This window comes from Ammospiza caudacuta, chromosome 2 (genome assembly GCF_027887145.1).
Source record: "Ammospiza caudacuta isolate bAmmCau1 chromosome 2, bAmmCau1.pri, whole genome shotgun sequence".
Lineage (NCBI taxonomy): Eukaryota > Metazoa > Chordata > Aves > Passeriformes > Passerellidae > Ammospiza > Ammospiza caudacuta.
In genome coordinates, this window is record NC_080594.1 from 30548793 (window position 1) to 30575369 (window position 26577).

A 26577-nucleotide genomic window follows, 5' to 3' on the forward strand; every position below is an offset into this window, starting at 1 on the left:
TAGAGTTCAGACTTGATTTGAGATTCCCTAGCGAACATAATATCCTACCAGTATTTGAAGGCGCAAAATGCTTTGCTTTTAGACATATTTTAATTGTATAGTCTTGTGTCTGAAAGCACAGATCTGTGAGAGACAGGGACTTGCTAGGCCACTGGAGCTGTTTCCAACATGCATCTTTATTCAAAAGATATTTCTGGTTTTTCATTTACTTGTGCAGATGGCACCCAGTAATAGAGCATAGAGAGTCTTGTCTTGTACTCTGCACCCTATGACTCTGTAATTCTTGCAGTCATAATGTGCATGGACCCATGATGCCTGATTTGGAGTGCCACTCTAGATTTGCTACTGGCACTAACTGGCAACCTGAATCCTCTTTATTTGCCACTGAGGGCAGGAAGAATTATGTATTTATTACAGAAGCACTTGCTGTAATTTGTGAAATTCAGAAGTGCTTTATGTGCTAAAACTTTTTAAAATGTTAAAAAAAAAACTGTATATGCTAAACCTCCTGGAATATATCTGCACTACCAAACAAAACTGTAATTTTGCTGTGTTCACCATCTGGTTACATAACTAAAAGACTGTCCTTTCATCTTCCTGTTGCTCTTGTTACACAAGCTGGCCAGGCTGAGCTACCACAATTACACTGATGTAGGCAGCAGCTTTGCCTTTGTAGATGTGCACACTTTTATAGGTGCTGAGCCTCACTGGCTTTTTCTGATATTATGCAGTTACTGATTAATGACACTGAGAAACCAATGTAAAAGTAGTAAAATCAGGGAAGAATGTAAAACATAATGGGGTGAATTGTCACCCCTCCTTTACTTCTGGAATTTGCTGCACTAGATTTCTAATCTCGACAAAAGCTTCTGGATACTAGGATTTTATATACAGGTATAAATAGAGATCTACATATTAGTCAAGAAATTCAAAACACTTTTGAACTCCCATTAATTCTGAATAATTTTGTGTTGACCAGGCCACCAGCATGCTTTCCTAATGTTTTTTCTTGATTGCCATACACTCTTTATGTTCTATCAAGACCATAACCTCAGACAAATGAAATCTTAGTTTCACATCTCTTTAGGAAAGTATCAATATGATCAGAGCCTCTCTATAGCACTGATTATAAGCCTAATTATGGACACAATGATTTACACTTTTGACACCCTTCCCCAGAAAGTACTAAGAAGTATTTCACAGACAAACACCCTTCTGAGAAGTATTAAATACATATCCTGCCAGTAAAGTGTACCAGAACAGTATCTGTAGTATTGTCCTGGTTTGGACAATTGTATAATACACATCTTCTCCTCTTAGGCTTTCCTAAGATTCCTTGTTATGCCACAACTGAGAAGAAAGTGGGAACTGAGGAATTTTATAACTGATTTGCTTCATGTTAGTATTTTTATATGTTTTAATATATTCCAGTTACTCTACAGATGTTGTACAAACTAAAAACATCGAAGGTCTTTGAAAAACAGAAAGTGGGAGAAGGAAAAGCAACAGCTGAGATTGTGGAAGAAGATCCTTTTGCTGTTCAGATGATGTACTGGTGTCCTGAAAGCCGAATTTTCTGTGTGGCAGGAGTTTCTGCCTATGTGATTGTTTACAGGTTCAGCAAACATGAAGTAAATACTGAAATTGCAGTAAGTACTCATTTCACTCTCTAATAAGAGAACAATTTCTAAAAAATTTGCCTTTCTTCATCTGTGCTAAGTACTTAAATAAAAATAGCAACCAGTATAAATACAGGTTTAGGGACATTCCATTTTAAACCTTTCCAGGGAAATCTTGATCCTACTTCAGTTACTGACAAAATCTGAGGGTTTGGGAACCGACTCTCCACTTTCTTTTTGCTTTAGTAAAATACATACTGCACATACAGTTTGCTTTTAAGACTTTATGATACAGAAATCTCTATTGTATTTACCTGGTCTAAAATTACTGTCTGCTCTGTATTTTTATCAGTTAATCTACATTGTGTATGTGCACAATGCTCTTTTTAACTCAAGTAGTTAATCTCTTTAATCTGTTCATAAGGAGACTGAACATTATCAGTGGGTTTAACAAAACAAAGACTTGATCTTTTTCTGGCTTATGCTGACGTTGTTTCCCTAAAGATGGAAACTATATGAAACGCCAGATTATTTGTCACCTTCCCTGATTATAGTTCTTTTCCTTTTCACACTATTTTAATGCTCTTTAGAAAGTTCTACTGTGGCAAAAAACCTGTTACTGTGTTATTTTTGGCCTCTAACCATGTGCCATTCTGTATGGCTTATTCATAACTGTAGTTATGATATTCATTAACTGTAGTTCTCTTGTTTTCCACTCTTTTCTCCTCTCCCCCCCCCCCCAAGGCAATCATTAAGCTGCCTGAATGTATCATTTCAGGAAAGGTTTAAAACTGATGAACAGTAATTTCACATTACTGACCAGCTCATGTATAATGCTGCTAAAATTACTCCATTTCAGTATTTTTACATTGTTCTACAGAAAAAGCACCTTATCTTTTATTATCTATAATTTAATGTCTTTTTTCCCTGTTCTTCACTTCTCTGACTGAATTGCATCATTTCTGGTATTTTCCGAAGTGTTATAATAGGTGCAATTTAACAGTTTCTTAGATTTCTTCTGTAATTAATAAGCATTTTTCCCTGAATATTAAATTATGCAGTCTTGGTGGCATACTCACAGAATTCCCCTGGGTTTTCTGCATCTCTGAAATGGCCTTCTCTTTTCTTTCTGCATTTTTACTGCTTGCATTCAAGTCTTCACTCTAAATGATGGGAGGGATTTTTAATCAAAAGTATGGAATTCTTTATACAGGAATCTGTACCTGACTTTAGGCTGTGTGTTTTTGTCTGTATTGAGACTGAGCTAGCCAATCTCGGGATTTCTTTGCTGCCTGAGGCACAAAGCACTTTGTGTCCTCCCTTCCTTATCAGTCAGGCTGAATTTACCTTGAGTTCAATCTCCAAATCCAGCATTTTAAGGCCGCCACATTGGTTGGACTGCCCTGATGTCAGTGTTGTAATGTTTTTGCTGTGGCAAATGGGAAGTTGGGGGCTACTCAAAGGTTGCTCTGTGTAGTAGGGAAGTCTGCAGCTGAATATGCCTCAGGGGCATAGGCTATGCCTGGAATTTCCTCAACAGAAGTATTATTTGCATCATTTCATACCAGATTCTGGAGGCAAGGAGTGTGCATGTGACAAATTCTGCTTCATATCCAACATTGGAGTCATTGCCATGCAGTTATATAAAGAACATTTACTGCTGTTATTTTTGTTTTCTTATCTGAATCCACTCCATCCTGTCTCAAAAGGATCTATTAATTAAACATGATCACTTTCTCAGTGAGCAGTCTTTCCTCAGTGAAGCTTCTCTTCAAATCTCTTGAGAAGAAATACAGGAAAAAAGTTTACACTCATTTGAATGTGGAAAGGGGAATCAATAAGCCCAGTGATGAGATCCCCCAAAAATATCTTTACTCTGTATCAAAATAAATCAGTTCATGATTTCTATAATCCTCCTAAGGTCCAACCAAAGCAGGGACAAAAACAGAAGACAAATTTATAGTCATGTTTTTGGCCTGAATTTTTCCTTCTCTCTTCAAATGCACAACAGCTAGAACTTCACAAAATTAACTTTAGTAGAAAAAGGAATACATGCAGAAAAACATTCAAAGAAGAGTGATGCACTTCTGACATGGTAAGCAGAAGAACATACTCTTCAAGAGTTATTCCAGTCCTGCATAAAGATTAAACAGCATTATAAATTGTTTCAGTCAGCTGCAATTACTTCCAGATTAGATTTTCCTGAACTCAATATTTCACTCATTTGTCTTTGAAGGCAAATGTTGTTTGTAGGTTTCTTTAACTGATTCAGGCACAAAATATCCATGGATTTTGAAAGGAGAAAACAAAAGGAAAATTTTGAGAAAGGACTCTCTCTCCTGGTTTAACAGTCTCTTCTTTCTGAAATCTTGTGTGTTTTAGCACAATGGTTGAGAAACACGTGACCCTTCAGTACTACTCACCTTTATCTCCCAGTTCTCATGAAATTTAGCTATTTTGTTAATCTTCATTCTGGTACAGATGATGTCTCAGTGAAAGATCACTAAGATTGAGCTTGCAGTGTCTACCTCTGCAATTACTTCTATTCCTTTGAAGGTAGAAGCACTGAAATTACTGTTCAGCTAGTAACCCCCAGACCTTGTCTCTTTGAGAGCTGTACCTTGGTTTTTATTCTTTCAAAATGCAGATTTCCTTGGGCAACTCATGAGATAGAAAGAATTGTTCAGTATTTACTTACCTAGATTTGAACTTCCTGTCCAGTTCCTCCCTGGAGTCCTCAGTTATTATTTCCTAAATTAGTGGAGAGAATTGTAGGGCGGTTTGGCCTCTTTTTCCGTTTCTAGAGAGGCCAGAAGGAGAGCAAAAAGTAACTAGTTTGAATTTTTCTTTCTAAAATCCACCAAACTCGTGTTCATTCTAAGGAATACAGGGCTGTCTGTGCTGTAATCTTTGATTTCCTGGCCCCACCTATGGACAAATGAAGTTTATGTACTATTCACACTGTCAGGCTTATCCATCCTGGGTAAAACTTGTCTCTTAGAGACTCTGCTGTACAAGTAATCAGTGGGCAGAGTTGGTGATCCTTCTAGTCCTATCTGATGCTGTTACTCTGTATAAATAATAAATGATAGTAGTCTTTGCCTGAAAATTATAATGGTAAATGGGGGTTATTTAAAGAAAAAAAAAGCATATTGATATTTATTTGAAAGTAACAGAACTTTCAGCAGCTTTCCTTATAAAATGAAAACTTAGCTTTTTATTTATTTAAGTCATTAGAGGTACGACTTCAGTCTGAAGTAGAAGACATCATCACTCCTGAACCAGAAACAAATCCTCCATTCCCAGATGCCTCCTCCCAGCTTCCTTCTTTAAAGAGCCTTTCAGGCAGTACCAACACTGTAGCATGTGAAGGAACAATGAAGGACAGTATCCCATGTCTTAGGTAAGTTTATGCCATTGTTTAAATATTGATCTTTCTAAAAAGCATTCTTATTATCTGTTAGTCAATCCCTCAACTCCCAAGAAAAAGAGATTTCTTGTATGTATGTGGCACAAAATGAGAAGAAACAACAAGCAAAATAACAAAACAAACAAAATAATTAAGGCAAAATTATCAACAAAGGATTTTTAAAAGGATAGAAGTAATTGTGAAGAATATAAACTGTTATAGTGAAGGTTTGACTGTCATTTTCCAGTGTGATCTAGGAGTACATCTTCAAGGAATTTCTGAGGGTAGTTCATGAAGAAACTTCTGTAAAAGCCAGCATGTGCAAAGCTTTCTCTCCTTGTTTAATTAATATACTACTGGATTTTTTTTAATTAAAGAACTGTATGCATTTTATGGTGTGTAAGGCATGGAAACTGTGTTCATACTTATGAAACATTCTTTAAAATGTATAATCATAAAACAATCGCATTGTATGGAAGTGTATATTTGTTTAATCTTTGGGAAAAAAGCAAATTGTTTTCTGCTAAAATACATTGTCACTGTTTTGGAGTAGATTAATATGTTCTTATTATTAAGGCAGATAATTATGGATTTGAATAGCTTAAAACAGTAATTCTGTACAAAACTCTATAAAAACTGTAATTTTCCAGCAATTAGAGTGCATTGCTGACAAGGATTGCTCTCGTTTTGGTGAATTCGTTATTATTTTGGTCCAATTATTATTAAATCTTTTAAATGCCTCAATTATTTCAGAAGCAGTTAAAATGAACATTTCCTGATTTGCTACTTTGGGCTGCTTGTCTCCTGAAAGTGGCATTAGCATTTAAAAGCAATATTGTGATATTGTCTTTGTAAAATTAACAGTATTTTTTGGCATTCTGTTCATTTGTCCATCTCATTCAGTCAGGCAGTTGAACTTCAGACCTCAGTTTAATCATTAATTTGAAGTATGAAAATCAACAGAAGAGGCAGAGATTAGTTATTTAAAAAATCCAAATGTGAACTCTATTTATGACATTGATATCAGGAAGAATGCAATCATTTAATCCTTTCACTGGCTAAGAGTTTTGCTTAAGAGATTCTTACTTGATTTTGTCTGTGAAAGAGAGGAATTGTTGATGTTGGAGGCAGAAAAGTTGTAATGAACCCACAGAGGTTCAGCCTGTTACTTTTTAGAAGTTTTCTTATCTCCAATAATCTCAGATTAAGCTGGCCAATAGATTTTTGTCAAATTTTAGACAAGGGAACCGTAGTCTTATTTTGACTGAGAAGTGATTTTTCAAAGTCAGAGTAATTATACCACTAGAACTGCTGGCATACTCCTACATTTATCTAAAAATATACTTATGAATGCTATTATCCTTCTCAGGAAAGACATACAAATATCTTCACTTTTCCCCCAGACCTTAGCTGGGTCCACAGGCCTTGTCTGTCTAAGAGCTTCTGATCTAAACAGAATTATGGTGGTAAAATGAAAGTAGTGCTGAAAACACTGGAAAAAGCCAGAAAAGACCAGGGTGTTGACTTTATATGCAAGTCATTCAGGTGGGCAGCAGGATAGAATCTAAAATAGAACAACATTAATGTAAAGCTGCCAGCAGCTGCACATGGAGGGTGAGTGAACAGCTTGAGCTATATTGATAATGCACATAAAATCTTGCACATATACCTAACTGGCTCCATTATGTTTATTTTCATATCTGCTTCTCAACGTTTTTACAGCAAATGAATGGCAGTCCACACTACACAATTTTTTCTAGCCAGAAGTCAGAATGACTGAATGTGTTTGTGTCTGTGAATAGCTACTAGGAAGAAAGTAATTGAAGGGACTGAAGTAATGAAAACTTGGCACTTTTCTCAAATCAAAAGTAACTGTTACCAAGAGAGGCAGGCAGCAGTATGGAATAAATATTGGTTTTGCTTCTTTCAGAAGATTTTGCAGTGAAATAGGCAGCGGTAAAAACCTAAGAAACCAATGGGTTTGTGATTATGCAGATAAATACTTCTGATGTAAATGCTGTTATCATAAAGCTGAACCCAGAATGTCAGTCTTTGTTCCCAGACTTCTAGTATCCCAAAATTAGGTCAGTCAAGGGTTTTGACAGTAGCTTCAAGTAACTCCAAAGTGATAAGGAACTGTGAATATCTTGTGAAAACAACTAAAAACCAAAACTTTGCAACAATGAAATTCAGTGTAGCATAACAAGAATGTGTCAAGGAAATCACTGAAATGTCTACATTCCTTCTGCTCATACTCCTGCAGTCTCTTTAGGCTTTTATTATAAACACTTCAGATAAAAAGCCATCCAAAACAAGGTGCAGAACTGAATATCTGCATTACTATTTAAGCAGGACGGTCGGGGAGACAAGAGAAACAGCTCAAAGATTCTTAAGGAGGAAGATGTCACAGAAACATGGGAATGACAACCTAAATCATTAAATCTGAAATTATTTTACTCCATTATTATAGTCTTTCAGCACCTACAGTTTATTATATGCTTAGAGAAAATCCTTGTAAAACAATATCCATTTTTATCAAAGCAGATCCTCAAATTTATAGTGAAAAATATTTAGAGGGAAATGTGTTTGCTTTTTCCCCTGAAGTGACAGCAATCCAATAGAAAACTTAGAAGGTACTTGCAGTTCTCGAATTTTTTCAGGATGCCATTAAAAACACATTGGAAAAGTAGTACCACATTAAAAAACATGCTTTAGAAGATCAGAATTACTTCTGCAGCCATTGTCAGTCTCATGGTAGCTTGTTTAGAGGAAGGAAATGGATTCTTGCTTTGACAGATACTTGTTGGAGCAGCATGCTTTCCTCTTGTGTTCTGCCACACCATCAGTTATCCATTAGAAAATATGGATGGAAAGCTCAACTGAAAGGGCATTAGACTAAGTCCTGGTTCTTGGATTTCATTTACCTGGTCTATATTTTTCTAACATTTTAAAGGGCAGGAGCTGAAAGCTGCAAATGAGGTACAAGATGGAAAGACCACCACTGTTATGCCTCTTAAAGGCTTATCCACAGACATTAAGAGTTGAAGGGCTCCATCACAAAGATACTCTGAAAGATTGTTTGTAAAATATTTAGCTTCTGCTTGCTGTGAAGTTTCTTTGAAAATGATACATCTTTACTGTATACAACTCCTACCTGTAGTTTCAGTTTATCCTGGTCTCCAAGGACCCCTCTCCCTTGGCAGCTTGAGTTCACAGATTTTCACACCTTTGTTCTCAGCACGAATACTCCTGGGTAATCCAGGGCTTGCTTCTTTAAGGTTATGAATAGCATCACTTCAAAAATGCTCGTGGCTATGTATCATATGAACAAAGAAAATGGCAAAGCTTTAGTGCCAGCAGAACAGGTCAGAAATTGCAGAACTCTGAGCAGAGGTTTGCTGTTGATAGAAAACAACAATACAAAGCTATTGCCAACTGTAGTGGGTTGAGCACTTGCTGAACTGCACTTTCATGTCTTTCCTACAACAATATCCAAGCCAAGTGCCTGATTACTGCTCCAGACAAATACACATGTAAGGTCTGAAGAGTACTGCAGGGAAAAGAAATAGAACAGAGAGTGTGCCAAGCTGCTGTTAAGGAAATGCATTTAGAGGATAGATGAGGAATGACTTTCTCATAAAGTATACTGCCCTATTTTATGCCTATGTGCAAAGGGATGCAACACAAACACTCTCACCAGTAACAGGTACAGTGAAAATGCACTGACTAGTGGGTTTTTCCTGTAAATTACTACTACAGCATGAATGTACTAATGACTAACATGAATACCTCAAAATATTGCTGTTATTGCATAATGATTTCTTCCAGCGTATCCCACATGGTTGTACCACTCAAAAAAGCACATAAAGCAGTCATACAGAGGTGTTCAGCTCTTAGATTTCCTCTTAAAATGTACACCTTCACTACCTGCTTTGCAAGTCACTGAACTTGCCATAATGCAGTAGGAACAGGTGTTAATAGTTACATCAGATTTGGTGTAGGAACCATTCATTCACATAATAGGTGATTATGCTCTTAGAAGTAAAACAGGACTTGTTTGCACTACATGGACAAATAGATTTGTCAAGTCCATAAATTTTAATATGCTCTGGTGGGGACCACTGCAGAAAGGTGTATCTTCTCATCTTCACTTGCCTCTTTACATTTTTCTGTCATGCTTTGCTTCATAAGGCAAAAGTTCCAAATACACAGAAATGCCCTTTTTCAAAGTCTCAAAATAAAGTACTTTAGGTTTTCTGTTCAAGTTGACAATTCATAATGATGCAAATCAGTTGTTTTTCATGGCCCAGTGTTTGTTTGTTTGTTCTTATTTTGTACCTCTTCTTCTTAGCGTTAAGGCTCGACCTGTGCGGATGCCTCCTGGCTACCAGGCAGATCTGGTTATCCAGTTGGTGTGGGTGGATGGTGAGCCTCCACAACAGATTACCAGTCTTGCTGTAAACTCTGCTTATGGACTGTAAGTAACTCAGAATTAAGGTTGCATTGATTTATTGTTTATTGCCCTGAATCACATGTTTTCCAACTATACTTTGAAATTTTGAAATTTCCCACCGACAATTAAGGTCAAAGCAAAGTATTCAAAAGATGCTGTAAATCAGATTCTTGGGGGAAAGTTATTTGAACTGACACAGAGATTGTAATATGGGATGTTAAACTGCCATTCTTGCCAATATTTTTACTAATCCTATTTAAAAGACTGAATCTTTTCACATAATTCTTTCCATCCTTTCAAATAAGATCTAATTGCATTTCAAATCTGTAATTTTCAAAGTTATTTTGAAAGGTTCACCAAGGTGAAATGCATTTAATGGAAAATGGTGAAGTGATTAACTGTTAAATACCATTTTTCATTACATCATATTTTAGTTGGAAATTGTCTTCTGAGAGCAGCATTTTTATGTCTGTGCTAATGTCTGCTTGCACAAGAATTGGTGACCTGAAATTGAGAATTGAAAAAGGAGCATTTAAATGCTGTATTCTGGATGGCGATGCAAATGAGTGTGTGTAATTGTTTCCTCAGGTTCAGTTTATTTGCAAATTTTTAATGTTTTCCCTTACTGAGAGTCACCCTGATACATTAAAATGGTTTTCCCTGTAGGTGTTACTCCAGTAAAACTATTGGCTGTAATTGGTGTTAGGTGCTGACTCCTGCTGATTTTCAGTAAGTCACTGGACTCTTTTCAGAAACTTAGGCCATTTAATGCAGAGTTTTTACATTTCTGCAAAAATACTGTCTTCTGGGGCCTGTTTTTTCAAGTTTTCAGCCTGAATTTCTAGACCATTTCCTATTAATGAATTCTAGGAGTTTCTTTTCTTTACCATACCCTGATACATTTGTCACTTGTGCAAATTGTTAGGTTTTTCTCCCTTCCAGGTCTCAGACCTCAAGGCAGCATCTGAATGATCACACCATTCTATCACTTGTAAACTACTCTGATAAGTTGTGGTTCTCCTAATGGTCATTGTGGTTTGCTAAACCACTGATTGATTCAAGCAAGAGCTTTAAATAGTTTCATTTGCTAAGAGCAATAATAGATTATGGGACAGTCTCCTTTAAAGCACCATAAGCTAACTACAAGAGTGTTTCAGAAATAAACGCATGTACGAATAAAGTAGGCTGATAATCTGAATTTAACTTTCCTACAAAATCTACCCAATAAAGATCTTTTTCCTTACATTTTTTTCTGCAGACTCTCTTCTCTCTTTCTTTGTCTTGTCACTCTTAACTTTTTCCTCAGGCCTATGACAAGGCCTTTCTTTCATCAGAATTTTTGTTTACTACTTTGTCACCTGTTATCTGTCTTCACCATGTGGAGAAACCTATTCCACTTCAGCATGAAGCCTGAGAGCATGTAGTTTTTGCCATGCTAATCGTAGAATTATTTGGGTCATCTTTTGCCTAATTTTTCTTCATACACCAATCAGTTTAACTAGGTCAAAGGCATAAAATGGTGTGTGTTCTGGAGAGTCTGTTTCCAGTATTCTTTTAATTAAATTACTATGATTTCTGGAACTGTTATACTGCAGCCATGAAACAGGAATAAAGTATGATGCAAAAAAACCTTTATTCCCAGTAAAGATGAAAGATTTCAGACACTGCAAAATTTTATTTAATGTAATTGGTTTACTTATAACAGTACCAGGGCTACAAATTAAAAGTATTAACACCTGTTTTATTTATGTTGAAATGAATCATCAAAAACTTCTTCATGTTGTCTTGCAAAATGCTTCAATTACAATTGAAGAATTAGGTTAACCTTGAGGAACAAGGTTAAATAAAAATAATAAATTTGTTTTGAAGTAGGTTCTGTTGTACTGAAAGTGGTGACTGAAAATTTATTACTGGCTCATGGGGTAACAGTTTTCAGCTAATCTGCATATTAATTGTCCAGAAATGTCTGATGAGGGTTTTATGACATTTCTGTGAAAGATACCAACAGAACAGGACATCGCCTAGCAACTAATTCTGTTGATTGCTCAAAACTGAGAAATTCATTTTGTTTTTGATTTCATAAGGACTTGGTTGTTAGCAATTTATCTTAAGCCTTGCTAATAGTAATGGCTGTCTAGAGTTTTTTTATCCATCCTCAGAAGTGTTATTAATGAGCAACTTCAGATTCTTTTTTAAACTCATTTGTTTGGGTATAAGAAATATCAGATCAATGCTTATGTGTGAAATTAGAGGAGTTTAGAAAAATACAGACCAGGAAATTATACATTTTGTTAATTTGCTGACCAGGGGTGTGAATGTTCACAAGCTATTCTGGTGACTCATGTTTTCGAAAATTATTTAATCTCAGGTTAATAATTTTCAAAGTGCAAATGACCTTTTTTCCCTAAAATACTAATAAATGAGATTGACACTTGTCTTTTTTTTTCTCCTCCCAGAATGCAATAACTTATGAACACATAGAATTAATCCTTAGTCTAAAACCATTGCCCCCATTCACATGAGCCATTTTCTCAAGCTTGTCCAGGTCCTTCTGGATGGTTCTTGTCCCTCAGGCACATCTCAGCTCGGTGCTGTCTGCAGATTTACTGAGGATGCCCTCCATTCCATTGTCTCTGTCACTAGCAAAGACATTTAGCTGTACTGGTCCCAGTATGGGCCCCTGAGGGACACAAATCGGGGAAAAAATACCAATGGAGAAAAGTCAAAGTGCATCCATAGTATTTCCATAGATGCTGTACTGCAGTCAGTGTTGAGACTAAACACAGTGTACTAACAACCAGTAGAATTCAAGCCACTGTTGCACATGGTGCCTTAATTTGCTAGTTTGACAATTGAGGGAAAATAATTTCATTTTTCTTTATGTATTATTTTTATTTGCTATATGGAACCCTCTTTTTTATAATAGAAGCAGTGTAAGAAAAGGTAGGACAGAGGAAAATTTTCTAGCTACCCTGCTTTCCCTGCACCTCATTACTTTCCTTTTGCATTGTTGTTTTTCCACACACAAATTCCTTTCAGATATTTTGGAGATACATTAAGAAGAGTCAGGTGGAGGTGAGTGCACAGCTCACTTTTAGTGTGAATTAAGTGCTTTTATGCTTCTGTGCAGAAAATTACAGAACCTGATAGCAAGTGATTCTGAATATGATTGAAGATAGTTTGGGTTTTTGAGTTTCTTTGTGGCTGTACCTGCAATCCTTTCTGTCTGGAATTTAAAATTGCAGTCTGATGCAGAAGGGGAGAGATCTTGCCCATAAATCAAACCACCATCAAAATGCATTTGCAGAAGTATTTCAGTGGGGTGTGGAGACTGTTTTAACAGAAATCTCTGCTGTAGCTAAGCTGACAGAGTTGGAAGGAAATTTTATAAATGCTTTTCAGATTTGGGTATCTCCACAATACAGCCTGATATATTTCATTTTTCATTAACATTTAGTTTTGAATGAATTTTTTAAATGTATTTATATTTATATTTTAATTTGTATTTTATATAAATGCATAACCACTTTTTAATATCTGTGTCCCAATTTTTATTCTTAATTGATATCATTATAATTAGAATTATATTGTTCAATAAAGCAACATTTAGACATTACTGCAATATGTTTGATTCAGAAAGATGGTAGAAGTTGTAACTGCTTTCTGGAAAATTAATTTAGAAAACAGTTTTTAAAATTTAGGATTACAAATCTGTAAGAAACAAAAAACCTGAGCTTGAGTAGTTCCTGAAGAAAAGGTTTGTGCACTATTCATAATAATAATTATTATTGTTTTCAGGATTTAATTACACATTGCTAACACTTTTGAGGGACATTTCTCTTTGCAGAGTGGCTTTTGGGAACTGCAATGGTTTGGCAGTAGTGGATTTCATGCAGAAGACAGTCCTGCTGAGCATGGGCACCCTCGACCTCTATGGGTCCAGTGATCCGTACCAGCGGCAGCCCCGCTCACCCCGCAAGAGCAGGCAGTTTGCTGCAGGTAGGAAATAAATCACTGTGCTTATGAGCCTGATATGTTTCTTTGGTTTTTTTGCCTGTGGCTTTTTCTAGTGCTTTTGGAATGCATGACTATTTGCCGGCCAACGGAGTTTCTATAACTTGGCAAAAGAAACTTGACATGCTCTAGATGCGGGCATTTTCTCAGAAATAAAATGTTTTGTGAGGTTGTTTTTTTTCCTTTTGGGATGGAGGTCAGCAAGTAATTCCCTTAGCTGAGTCTGTAAAAAATCAAAATGAGCAGAGCAATAAATTGTTTTTCTGGCAGTCACTTGATGTGTAGTTTGTATGCTATTTTCTTTCTGGTTTCAATAAGTTCATACCAATAAGTAAGACTTCAATTTAAGCTTAAATGTGTTTTCTGCCAGGAGCTATTCATTTGAATAGTCAGCTGTGTGTAGAGATGTAACACCTGGGAGGCATGTTATGTAGGTAACGCAAGGAGCTCAAATTAAGCACTTCATTAGTGCTTCATTAGTGAAGTTCTTAATATAAACCTAACAACCCCTTTTAAAATTTGATGCTAAGAGGATCAAGTAAGTCATAACTGTTGTTATGTGTTGTGTACTAGAAATATTAATACTTCAGTAGAGCTAAATTTTACCATACTTTGTTGGTTATCTAAACATTTCCTTGTATAAACATTTATTTGTATGAGAAAAAGTCAGATCATCTGTTTCAAGTCTTTCCACTTGACATATTCCATAGTAACATCCAAGAGTTAGACACAATTATGAAATGTGTTTTTCATAGCTGTGAAGTTTTAGAATTAGATTTTAAAATATCTTTGAAAATGTGGAATTTTAAATCTAACCCTAAAATTATAGAAGCAACAGATTATAGTGGGTTTATGCCATCAGCATTTTCATCAGCAGGCCCTGCACTGAATCAAGTCCTACTTCTCCATGGAATTATAGGAATTTTTTTTTCAATTGGGAATGTGTTTACACTCCAAAAAGGAAATAAAATCTAGAGGAAAATTTTTAGAATAAAATACAAGTCTTCAGGCCTACTTCTGCTCCTGAAAGACCACTTATCTCACTTTCTATGCATTTAATCATGGCAAGCTTAGTTCCCATTTGTGCCAAGTGTTAAATATGTAAATTTGGCACAGCTGAGGAGAGAAGAGATGAGCAGCTTCAAGTTACCTTCAGCTTCTCTGTCTGGTTTCAGCCAGCCTCACAGCAGCTCCCTAAGAAATGTGAGCAGCTAGCCACAAACAACATGCTTCAGAACTCTGTACAAAAGGTGGAGGATTGCTCATGTAGAAAAAGCTGTTATAAGCACTGTATCACAGAGGGATTTTCTCTGTCACTGGCAGTCTGGGCCAATCCTTTAAGGCATCATTCCAGCTATCCAGTGCTGCCAGAATGGAGCCCACTGTGGATAAATGACCGCTGAGAAGGATTGCAACTTCTAGATTGCTCATAGAAACTATGCATCTAAAAAAAGCCTCAGCTGCTTTCTCACCATCCATCCCACATCCTTTACTTTTTTGATTATTTTTCTTGTTATATCTCCCAATTGGAAGGTAAGCATCTGCTGAAATTTCTTCACCTTGGCTGTTCTAGATGCTGGTTATGATATCACTTCCTTTCACTTTAGACTGTTTTTTCTCTCTTTCCTCTGCCTGCTGCTGATGCTGGTGTACTGGCATGTTCCAAAGACAACTTTTGCATGCGTGGCCTGTCTAACTTTTATCCAGATTTAACGAAACGGATCCGTACTTCCTATCAGAGTAAGTTCTATAAAGGTTAGGCAAAAAGCTTTATCATGATTGGACTATGCCTGACTTAAACCCATGTGTTTGTGCTTTGTAATGTGTTTTTTAAACACATTCAGCATGCATGCAAACTTACTACATTTTGTGATGTCAACCATGCTTATTTTTGACAATTACCTTTATTATACAGAAATTCTTTTCTTTAAAAAGAAAGTCAAAGAGAAAACCTTAGTGTTATATGGGACAGATTGGGCCTTAGAAATTACTTTTCAGCAACGTTATGTTCTTGGTGACAGTATCTTTCTTTGGTTTTATATTCGTTTCCATGTACATTTACTAATATGAAGCATTTCTTGTTTTGCAATGGCACTATCTGTAGTTACCAATTAATTCTTCCCTTTTTTCAGAAGAACAAGGTGGCTTAAAAGAGTACCCATTGAATTGGATGCTGTGAAATTTAAAATTTTAATCTTGGTTTGGTACTTAAATATTTGGCTTTGGGGAGCCATCCCATGCCTCTGTTCTTTGATGGGGAACGTAAAGTGGGCATAAAAATACATACATCAAAGAGGGCTATGAAAATTCATGTTCTTAATATCTTTAAATTTTGAGTTATACTGATATGAAATTTAAATATTAGTATTAATCACTGCAGAATACAGTGAACAAATCTGTAATTAATTTTGCAAAAATGACTGTTCAACAGATGAGCAATACATATCTTAATTAACTGCAGTGCTTATATGTAATTAGGTCTCTAGGATGCCTCTTTTTAAAGTATTTTTCACAGAACAACAGGATAGCCAATTTTATATTTAATATTCAGTATGAGCAGGATAAAAGAGTGGCAGTTGTTTTATCATCTCTCATAAATATAAAGTTATGTAGCTATTGAAATACATTTGTACACTTGCACATCACATTCTGTTCCATCCCTCTAGGCTGATTTCTATGACTTTATTTTATAATAGTTCATAAAAGGTGGTCTGTTTAGTTAAAAGTCCAGTTACCAATTCAGCAGTCCATTAAAAGGTTTGGTGTATGGTATCTTAAAGTCTATTAGTCTGATCTTGCTAATTTCAAGTCTGTAATAGAGAACCTGAGTGACAGACAGCAGCCAAATGTTTGGGGGGTTTTTTGCCCCCTCTAAAAATTAATAAATTCTAAGGGCAAAAATTACTAGTGTTCTCATTCAGAATTACAAACATAGACCACAGAATCTTTCCTAGCTGAAAATGTATTATCTTATTTCTGTCTTCATCCCCATAGTCAGAAAAGTCTGCAAAACCTTCCTTGTGAAGTATTAGTCTGAGTTCTAGGCACGATCATTTTTTAACTTCTTTCCTCAAAAATAGTTTGGTTCTTGCTTTTGTCATTTGATACTTATACAGGAGTATATATTGTATGATCTGAAAGATGCAGTAAGATCAAAAACAGGACTAGAATCTGTCACAGACTGAAATATCTTGCAAAGTCATTCTCAAGTTGTGCTTTGTTATATCTCTTATCTGAGATTAATTTTAAAACGGGTATTAAGAGTGAATTTTGGATTTTGCTTACAAGTTTATCTTCTCTCATAAGGCATGATGATGGGAAAAGTAAATTATTTTTGGGAATCGTGCAGTCAAAGTCAATATTATTATGACAAAAGCAGGAACATTCATGTGATAACAAAAGCATTAGGTCTAAACTTTTAAGGGTTATATCAATGAAAATGGAAGTTAATGGGAAGATATATGAGTAGTTGATTCAATAAAGTAGTGAAGCAGGAAGATAATTTCATGCTGATCTGTATGAGAAAATAAGACTTACAGGTATTGAAGCCAAAGAAGAGATTATGGATGAGGAAAATACATTTTTGTTGGTCATTTTAGAGGTGATTTGCAGGAAAAGACAGTGTAATCTAGTGTCCAGCCTAATTATGAGGTTAAAGTGTGACATTCAAAGATGTAAGCAATATTATGTATTAGAGTATAAGAGAAGACAGTCATGATGATAGCTCTGTTCATGTAGTAAAGAGGAGATTTCAGCACAAAAATACGTTGAGTTGATCTTGGCAATGTTAAATTCCTATTTGGAACTATTTCCTATTTGGAAAAGCCTGAATAGATTTTAGAAAGACAGAATTACTACTCTAACTTGGATGGAAGAAATCCAAGTTGAAGATGTGTATTTATGAATCACTATGGATATATATATATATTAAAAACATTATTGCCATGTTTATACAAAATAACCTCTTCAAATACTGGGTCAGAGAAAGAAAGTGTTGATATTTCAGTCTGAGATGTCCTGCAACTGAACAGGGAAAGGGCAAAAAAGAATGAACATGTAAGAGGAAAGAGGCAATATGTTGGAGAAGAGGAAAGACATAATAGATAATGTCAAGGACATCCAATATGCAAAGCACTGTGGTGGAATAAATGTTCTCAATTTTAACCAATAAATCTATAGATAGCTTGATGCTGGTTACATATGTAAAGTGGACTCAAATGCACCCAGAGTGGACTTGGAGCATTAAGGCAGCACATTCTCTGGTTTGGGAGGTGAAAGTGGGAAAGGGAAGCAAGGAGGGGAGAAATGTCACCAGTTCTAGGAGTACACAGTGGAAGAGACTGGAATGTAATTGTCCAATCAGGGAAATAATCTGAGGAAAAGAAGAAGCTAAAATGAGCATAAGTGCAGAGCTGGGGATAACTGCCAGGTGTTGATGACTGGTTCCATTTGCTGTAACATCTACAGCCACCTCCCTTTGTAGCAAGGCTATATCACAAGCTAAACAAAATGAACTCTCTGTGCTGTACTGCAGAATTATGAGGTTGCTTGGTTGTTGTTTGGTTGGTTTGCTTCTTCAGTTGAAATCAAGTTGTGCGTGTTATTACCTGGTTTTTGAGTAACATGCATTCAAATATTAAAACAAGTACATTTATTGCATCTAGAAGGGATAATGTCTGCAGCAGAACATTAAAATACCAAAATGATGCAAATGAATTTGCATCTCCTACTAGAAATTCATACCATCTGTTGGTAGAACAAGAAAATAGTCTTTATGAAGCATCCAAAGTGTTGTCAAATCCAAAGGATGTTGATACATTGCAAAATAATTTTCATAATGAAGACTTTCCAGTGAGAAGTTCTTGTTCCTCCCTCAGGCCAATCCCTTGAGAGGGGGTGAGCAGAAGTATGGTTGGTCTGACAGGAGGATACAGAAAACTGTGTGCTATGAGTCATTGTATATCAGTAATTGGCACTTTAATTCACACCTAAGATGCTAATATAGGTCGAGTTTAAGTCAATAGCTATATTCTGAGCTAACTAATTTCCAAAGAATGCATGCATAGATATATATAGGTATATAAACATAAAGAAAATATGGTATGATAATTCAGTATTAAGATAACACTGAGTTTACGTATTTTATTGGCTTGTGAATATTTATGACAATTTATTTATAAGCAAAAATGTGATGGCTTTTGGGGCTTTAGAGTAAATGATCGGTCTGAATCATTCAAACATACCGATAGAAATTTCAAATTTCAAACATAATTTTAAATTATGGGTTCATTAAAGTTGTTACCTCATACTAGTTTTGATCCTTGAATAAAAAGGAAATTAAAATCACACTAAACTTAGAAAAGTATCCATAGGACAAGTCTTTAAAAGTATTTTAATGTCTTATGTGATACATATACCTTTTTGCACTATTTACACATTTATAATTTGCTCAGACTAAAACCAATAATGGGTATATCTTCTCTCAGGTGGTTGTTCACATTGCCAGTCTTGGGTTTTTGCCTTTATTTTTACTGCTATATTCCTCTTGCTCTAGGTGGGCTTAAAATTTGCTGGGGTGGTGGTTTGGGGGGGACTAAAAATAGCTAAAATATCTTGGGGCACAAGCTGCCTATAGAATTCAAAATAGAAAGTGAAAATAGTTTTTAATCGAATTTCAATAGCTGTTGTAGTCTCTCAGACATTTGAGGGAAGCTGAGGTTCGTGGAAATATTTATACATGGTTAATTATTGAGAATATTTAGTTTAGTTTCCTTAAAAAGGAAATGAGAGTAAAAAATGAGCAGTAGTACAAGGAAAAGCTTGAGAGCTCACTTTCTTATCTCAAAGGGAAACATTTAGTGGAATTAACGGTAACACAAAAAATTTGACGAATATGTGTTTATCCTTTTCCGTGAATGATGATTGAGGAATTCATGGCCTTACAACATCTTCAGAATTTAGAATTTAGCAAGATTAAAAGAGACTTTGGATAAATGGGAGTGTAATGAGCAGAACTCATTAAAAGATTTCAAAGGAATAACGATTTATGGCAGGAGAAAATCTGCAAGTGGGAGTGCTTAAGCAAATCTAAGTGAGATTAAGCCAATACTCTTGTGCAGGGCACATGGTACCACTTACACTTCACATGGGGATATATTGCACTTCTTTAAAGGCATCTGTAGGTGGTCATTGCTAGAGGTGACCGTGGCTTGACAGCAAGTCAAGGTTTGTGGAGAAGTTTATGTGTTCGATATTCTTAAATACCATAACATGAAATGTATCTTTTAATGTTTCATGTTGCAAATTGTGCCAATCATGAAGAAGTCATGGTTTTCTTACTGTGGTTGCTCTTGGGTGGTGCAGTTTGGTGATTTTATTGTTTAAGTCTATAGAAGCATAATTTATATTGAGATGGAATATTGTTTTTATGAACTCCATAGAAGAAAAACCCAAACTATTTAGAAGCAAAGTCTGATCTGGGATTTGGTATTGTATCCAACACCAGTGCTAATTATAAGATGTGTAGAAGATCTTAGGCAAGGTGTTAAAACTTACCTATCTCAAAGAATACATTTACAAAAGAAACAGTATCAGTTTTATTTTTCAAGGCCTATGCAAAATTGCTCCTGCTGCACCTTGCAGACAGTTCTGCAGCAAAAACCCAAATCTCTAGGTACATACAGAAATCTTGGGTTCAAGTGGAAGTAAGATCTGCTGTACTTGAGAGGCTTCCCAAATTATTACAGTTTCTGAATATTCTCAGAACATCAAAAGGGACTGAACTTGCAATTGATTGAAATACAATTTTTTTTCTCACAGATTCTAAGTGAAATGAAATAAAGACTCAAGTACATTTTTCAAAATAAAAAATACTTGTTTTTCAACAATAGTGTCTGGTTTGTCAGATCTTGTTTCTTAAATCAGGAACAAGTATGTTGTTAATACTGACTTAACAGAGTAAATCAATACTGCTGGTTTTCCAAAGGGCTCTCATCATTATTCTTGCACTCCTGCAGCTTCATTAATGGTAGGAGGTTTTTTTGTTTTGCTGGCTGGGGCACTGGTTCCTATCCAGTTCTTATAGCAGTTCAGAAATACATTGTAATAAAGTGTCACTACCTACATTAAGATTCCACTGGATTTAATTCTAAGAAAGCAGAACTGGTGACTGAGTGGCAGAATTTTCCAAAACAAGAGTGTATATGAATTTTAGTCGTGAGGGTCTCTGGGCCTCACCTCTGAGGGTCCAGAAGCAATAAAAATTATAACATGTTCTCTTACAGAAGCCATGGTACCCGTTTAAAGCATACTGAAAGGTTCTTGTAGGATGTTTGATTCTCAGGATGCAGCACAAGCAGTGTGTGTGTCAATCCAGTATCAGGATGACAGTAATGTACCCCTGACCTGAGTGCTGTGGGTCCACCTAGCTGGCCTGGGAATGTCTGGGCAGGGCTGCCTGTCAGTGCCAGGCAGCCAATGGTATGGAGTGCCAGAGCTCCTGTAACAAGGGTGAGCCACAGGGCATTACAGATACATACAAAGGGTGCATTTGAATAGCTGTGGCCATGCCCAGTTAGCCCATGGTAAAAGACAGAGTGAGCTCAGACTTTCCCTCCCCGCCATGCCAAAGGCATATTTGAGCCTGGAACATTCAACCTGTGGCAAAGATGGATCTTAGTTTGCTCACAGAAACAAGCTCGAGTTTTTGCAGTACAGGCTAGGATTGCTTTCCTGGGTGCTGTCTTCCATGTAGGTGGAGTTCTGACAAATATGTGTGTGTGTATATATATATATATATATACACCATATATAAAGTATTTTGTCAGAAAATTCAGTGTCACAGCCAGCATTATCAATGCTTCTGTGTCCTTTAAAATGACCTGTCTTGTGCGAATTCATGAAAATTCTGATATTGCTCAGTAGTGGTAATCTTACTTTTTTTCTTCCCCTCTTTTAAGATTTCCTCCCTGCATTATGCAGCAGTTGAGAGCACAGAGTTGATTCCACATCAGATTGACAGGGATGAATGAGTTTGAGTCATATCACAGACTTTTAAATTTTAAACTATACTTACTTGTTTTCTTTTGTTAGGTACAGTCACTCTTTTCTATCCCGAGGCACTCGGAAAACAAATCTGAGTTAACAAGAGGTGTGATTTTTTTTTTTTTTTTTAACCAAGCCTAAATTGCTGCAGTGACAGCCTGATAACTGCACTTATCTGAAATAGATTATTTCCCTCTCATTTCACACCATTCCTTTCTCCAAATTGACTTTAAAGTGCAGAATATCATCAACCAAGAAAGTTGAAGCATGCCCTGTTAGATTGTAACTTAACTCTTTAACTCCATTTTTTCAGGCCTGACTGAACTCAGTGACAGTCCAGTTTCCCTGGAGCTTGAGCGTTGCAAGTCTCCCACTTCAGGTAAAGGTGATTGGCTTCTCTTCCTGCAGTCTGTATAAGCCATTCATGTCATGCATCACTGTGTTTCATTAATCCCTAAGAAGTGAAGTGCATAGTTCCAAAGAGAAGAAATTACTGGAGGAGCGCTTTTTTCATAGCACAGTAAAATCCTAAGTCTGTTTGCTTAAGGAAAAACTTAAATGTACGTGGTGCATCTTGAGGTGAACAGTGTGAAAACATTTGAAGTAACAGGATCATGCAGGTATATTCCTATAACCTCCTATAAGAAGCTTGTTTCTCTGTTTTCTTAAAAGGCTTTTAAAGTTTTTTTTACAGTAGGGAGTCCTTGTAATTCTGTATGTATATATTATGCGTACGTGTACATGAAGAAATTATTTGAAATCAGCAATATGGAGATGGTAAATTTTAGCCATTAGAACCCCAGTGCCTGATTTACATAATTTGTAATGAAAGCAAAACCTCAGATAAAAATATTTGCTTATGGGCCAGAGCAGGGAAATCTTGGCCACACAAAAATGTATAAATGTTTCCCATTTTACCCATAGTCCTTCAGAAGGTGGAATTTGTCCATTCCTAGAGACCTTTTCAGCAAGTGCCTAGTCTACATTGATCTCTTTAATGTGAGTTCACTGTCTTAAAGATGATTGCTAAGAGCTGTTTTCTAGTAGCTGGCTTTTAAATGTTATGGAAAATAAGGAGGTGTGGCTGTGATACATTCGTTTTGCTTGTGGTATGCATATCACAATTCTTTTCCTTGTAGTTTGGTAAGTATTGATAGATTTTTCCCCCCTTAGTTATGGTAACAAATACCCATAGTATGAATAGTATGCTATTCAAATTCTCTGTTATTGTTTCACATATTTTATGTCATAATAACAGGATACATTAATCTTGAATGAAAGCCACTAATTAGTAATTATAAAAAGCTGAAACTAATAAAAATGTTTCCCTGACATAGTAAGAGCTGAAACAAAACAGCTGCTTTGAAATATGTATTTCCTTGTACTATTTGCAACCCAAAATCTCTAGATATGGAGATATTCAAGTGAAATGGGCTACAATAATATTGGTCTAAAACTAGGAGCTCAAACTCTTGAGCAGGGCCTCAGAAACTCATGATATAGGCTTTAAAATAAAACTTTTGATAGCTCAGTTATAATTAGATTATTTGTTGTGAGGCTCACTGGGATTCAACTTTTCACTTTTCTCTTCAGAAATGAGCTAAAACCTTTTCTTTTCACTGAAATCTGAGATGACTGACTTGGTAACCATATGTGCATATTCTTAGTTTTATAATGATGAGTGTCTCCTATAACACTTTACTTTTTCTGCAGTTAACTTCAATTTTTCATTCTGCTAGTGCTCAAAAATAGCTTTCTTAGATAAATCTGAGATAATTTGCTCCAAAATTTATTCTGCTTATTTCTGTTTTGGAGATATACAGCAGAAAAAACATGGCATATTTATGGGTGTTTCCTATTTTAGCACTTTCATGTTGTTTTCCAAGCTATATTTATATTTTTAAAATGTGAAATCAGCTGCAGTTTTGTAGGAAGTAACTATTATTAGAACTACTTTTTAAAACAAGTTTCTTTTACTGTGACTGATACTAATTATTTTTATTTAATTATTGCAAAATTTAATTAATATTGCTTCTGCATACTTGCTGTAAAACAGGGCAGAATCCAACCTAGTCACTTGGAATAAGTGACCTCAAAAACTTGGGAGAGGAACTAATCCTGTGCTTAACCAGCAGAGCCTCACACCCACACCAGCCTTCTCACTGACTAATGTTTCTTGCTCATGGAGCACAGCTCCATACTTACGGATGTGTCAGGCAGGATCCTTCCACTTCCAGCCTTGCCTTTATCTGTTTAAAGCCCATGGCACACGAGCTCTGCAGTGGAAGTGTGCTGTGTTCCGAAAGAGCCCCGTGATCTTTGTGTTTGTAAAACCACTGACCTCATTCCTCTGCTGAAAACAGACCAAGACTTGCTCTTCAGAAATTTAGCAAAACCAGAAAGAACACTTGAACTGCTCTGTGGAGTGATTCAAGTTGCTGCCCAGTGGAGGAGGGCCTGCTGGGTATGACTACATGAGGTTGCAAAGACAGACAGAACAGAGTTTGTTTTGTAGCTCTTCATTCTGGTTGCCAGAGCACATCAACATCAGTTCTTCACCCAGCAGGGAAGGCCATCCCAGGTGCTGGCCCTGAGTGTGCTCAATACATACACAAAGTGCAAACTGCTGGAGGGCATGAGTCTAGGTGACAAACACTGCACACGTGATGGATGGCACAGTGGTGAGCATCTTCATCCTTAGCTCCATCAGAAGGGCAATGATTTGAGGAACAGCATTGCTGTGCTCACTTGTGTACTTTGAGATTCCCAAGGCAATGCCTAGGAAGAATCCCCAGGGCACACTGATTGCCAGTGTAGACATTGAGTAGTTCTAGATCTGAGTGAGCCATTAGGAGCTTAGTCAGATTTCCATTCCAGTCAGGCCATAAGAACAGTGTTGGTAAAGGCTTCTTGGGGAACTTGAAAAGTCTCCTGCCTCCTCATCTCTTGGTCTGATGTTGAACATTGCTTAGACTGCCTGAACTGTATGTTTCCATGAAAAATTGATTATGCCTGTAACAGTCTAGTGCTTGGCAATGTTTTAACCTATGACTAAATTTCTGCAGACAGCCTAGGTCAACTCAGTAATTTGGCTGTGTTGTTTTTCTTCTTCCTGCCTCAAAGCAGAATTAGGCATTTGTGTGTTCTGTCATTGATATGAGTGATGGAGCACTGAGCAAGAGATTCAGGACTGAGGAGTACTTCTTATTTCACATGCAGGGCTAGTACATAATTCAGTACAAATCCTACTTCTTCATTAAGTAATATTTAACTTGGTTCACAAGACTGTCTTCTCAGATGTTCCTCCTGTGCTACTTACTAAAACATGACTTTGCAGATGATATAATTGAAAAATCAGATTCCCGTTCTGAACACTGTTCAGAATAGAACATAAAATTAAACCATTTGATTAAAAGTTTTCTGAAATGCACAGTGCCACACAGAGGTTAGCAGCAAGGGAAGAAATAGAAACCTTGCTTTTTAAGAGTGGTAGGCAGAGGAATAATCTTCCTTAATCACTGGTATCTTGTTTATTAAACTAGTATTTAAATGCTATAGTGATGCATTTACAACACTATAAAGGAAAAGAAGAAGTTAGTAAAACCATTTGAAAGACTCTGCTTATTTTTGAATATCTGAGAGGTGGAAATTTCCACTGTAAATATATTCTGGATGTAGTAATATGTATGGAATAACACTGGTAAAAATTGTGGAACAAAAGAACTTTAAAACCCCCCAAACTCTTACCTATCTAAGGCATGTTTCATGAGTGCAAAAATGCAGCAAGGCATGCCATATCATGGTATCTGGTGGCTTAAAATCAAAAGCCTCAGAACATCCTATTCTTATTCCTGCATGCCTTGTTCTTTCAAACTGCATTTTCATTTTTGTTTGTGATTTGGGGGTCAGAAGGGCTCTGTATTACTTCCATTCTGCAGTGGCACATGAGAGCTCAGTGTGCCTCATCATGTAAGTGGTGCTGTATCAAATGCTTGAGTTAATTACTGTGTAATGTATTACAGAACAGTACCCATTCCAGTAAATTTTGTCTTTATCATCTCATTAGGTAAATTTATTCAGAGGCTCTTAGGAATATAATGCATAATATATAATTATGTGTGTCCATTACTGTTTTAAACATTGATATGGAGCTTCATATTGAAGTGTATTAATGGGAATACACTGTGAGCACAGGAAAATGCAACTTTGGATAGGTCATTTGTTGTGTGAGATGCAATAGGACACTTTAGACTTCTTTCAAAGACCAGAAGGAAAGAATTTCTTCAGTCTCTGTATAGAAGAGTTACTTCTCAAATGTTTGTTCTAAAATGAAAAAGGATTTGTGTTTTTTCTTAAGAAATACCTTCATTTTGGGGGCTTGCATCCAAAATGCTTTTAAGACTTTGAAGCTTAGAGAAGGCTGTGTAAAGATTCCCACAACTAATTCCCATGGGCTCTGAGACAGGTCCCTGATGGCAAGACCACACATTTTTATACATACTATGATTTCCAAGCATTGCTATCCTTATTCATTTCACCTATTAAATCTGCCGGGATTAGGCCTTTGCCGTGCCAGTCTCCCACTTTCCTATGTGAAGTTTTTTTTTTTTTTTAATAGCTTTCTTTCAAGAAGAGTATTATTAAGTTTCTTAACAATCATTCTCTTTCTTAATATGTGGGTGACTTCAGAGCAACTGAAGAGATTTTACTCCATTTGAAAATTGTATTCTCCTGGAAAACAAGCTAGAAAGTAAACGTTTCAAAACATTTAATGTGTCTGTAAAACATGTATTGTAATTTATTTTGAAACTTAGTTACTGATAACACTGCAAAACCATTTCTGCTTATCCATGTTAAATTAAGAAGGTTGTTAACTAGTCAGAGGACAGTAATTAGAGGTTAGCTTCAGCAGTGTGGATACAAGGTGCATTTTATCACTATTTCCCATAAGCAAGGGAGTTTCTGAACAGGTGAATTCATGCTTAAGTTTTTGAGAAGGGACTTGTATGTAGGGATTGGCAAGGAACAGGGAGCAGTGT

At 36.2% G+C, this 26577-nt stretch overlaps 1 protein-coding gene across 4 annotated transcripts in view; it reads left to right on the top strand.

Annotated features, from left to right (window-relative positions):
• Positions 1–26577, top strand: part of STXBP5L (syntaxin binding protein 5L) — a 183748-nt gene that overhangs the window by 121074 nt on the left and 36097 nt on the right. For 3 of the 4 annotated variants that reach the window (XM_058824980.1, XM_058824983.1, XM_058824984.1), the window contains exons 15-19: positions 1432–1649; positions 4850–5022; positions 9380–9505; positions 13329–13480; positions 21852–21917. In XM_058824980.1, the coding sequence (XP_058680963.1) occupies positions 1432–1649; positions 4850–5022; positions 9380–9505; positions 13329–13480; positions 21852–21917 (735 nt within the window). Of the gene's footprint in view, positions 1–1431; positions 1650–4849; positions 5023–9379; positions 9506–13328; positions 13481–15163; positions 15236–21851; positions 21918–26577 lie in introns of all 4 variants that reach the window. The other variant, XM_058824985.1, reaches the window with a different exon arrangement.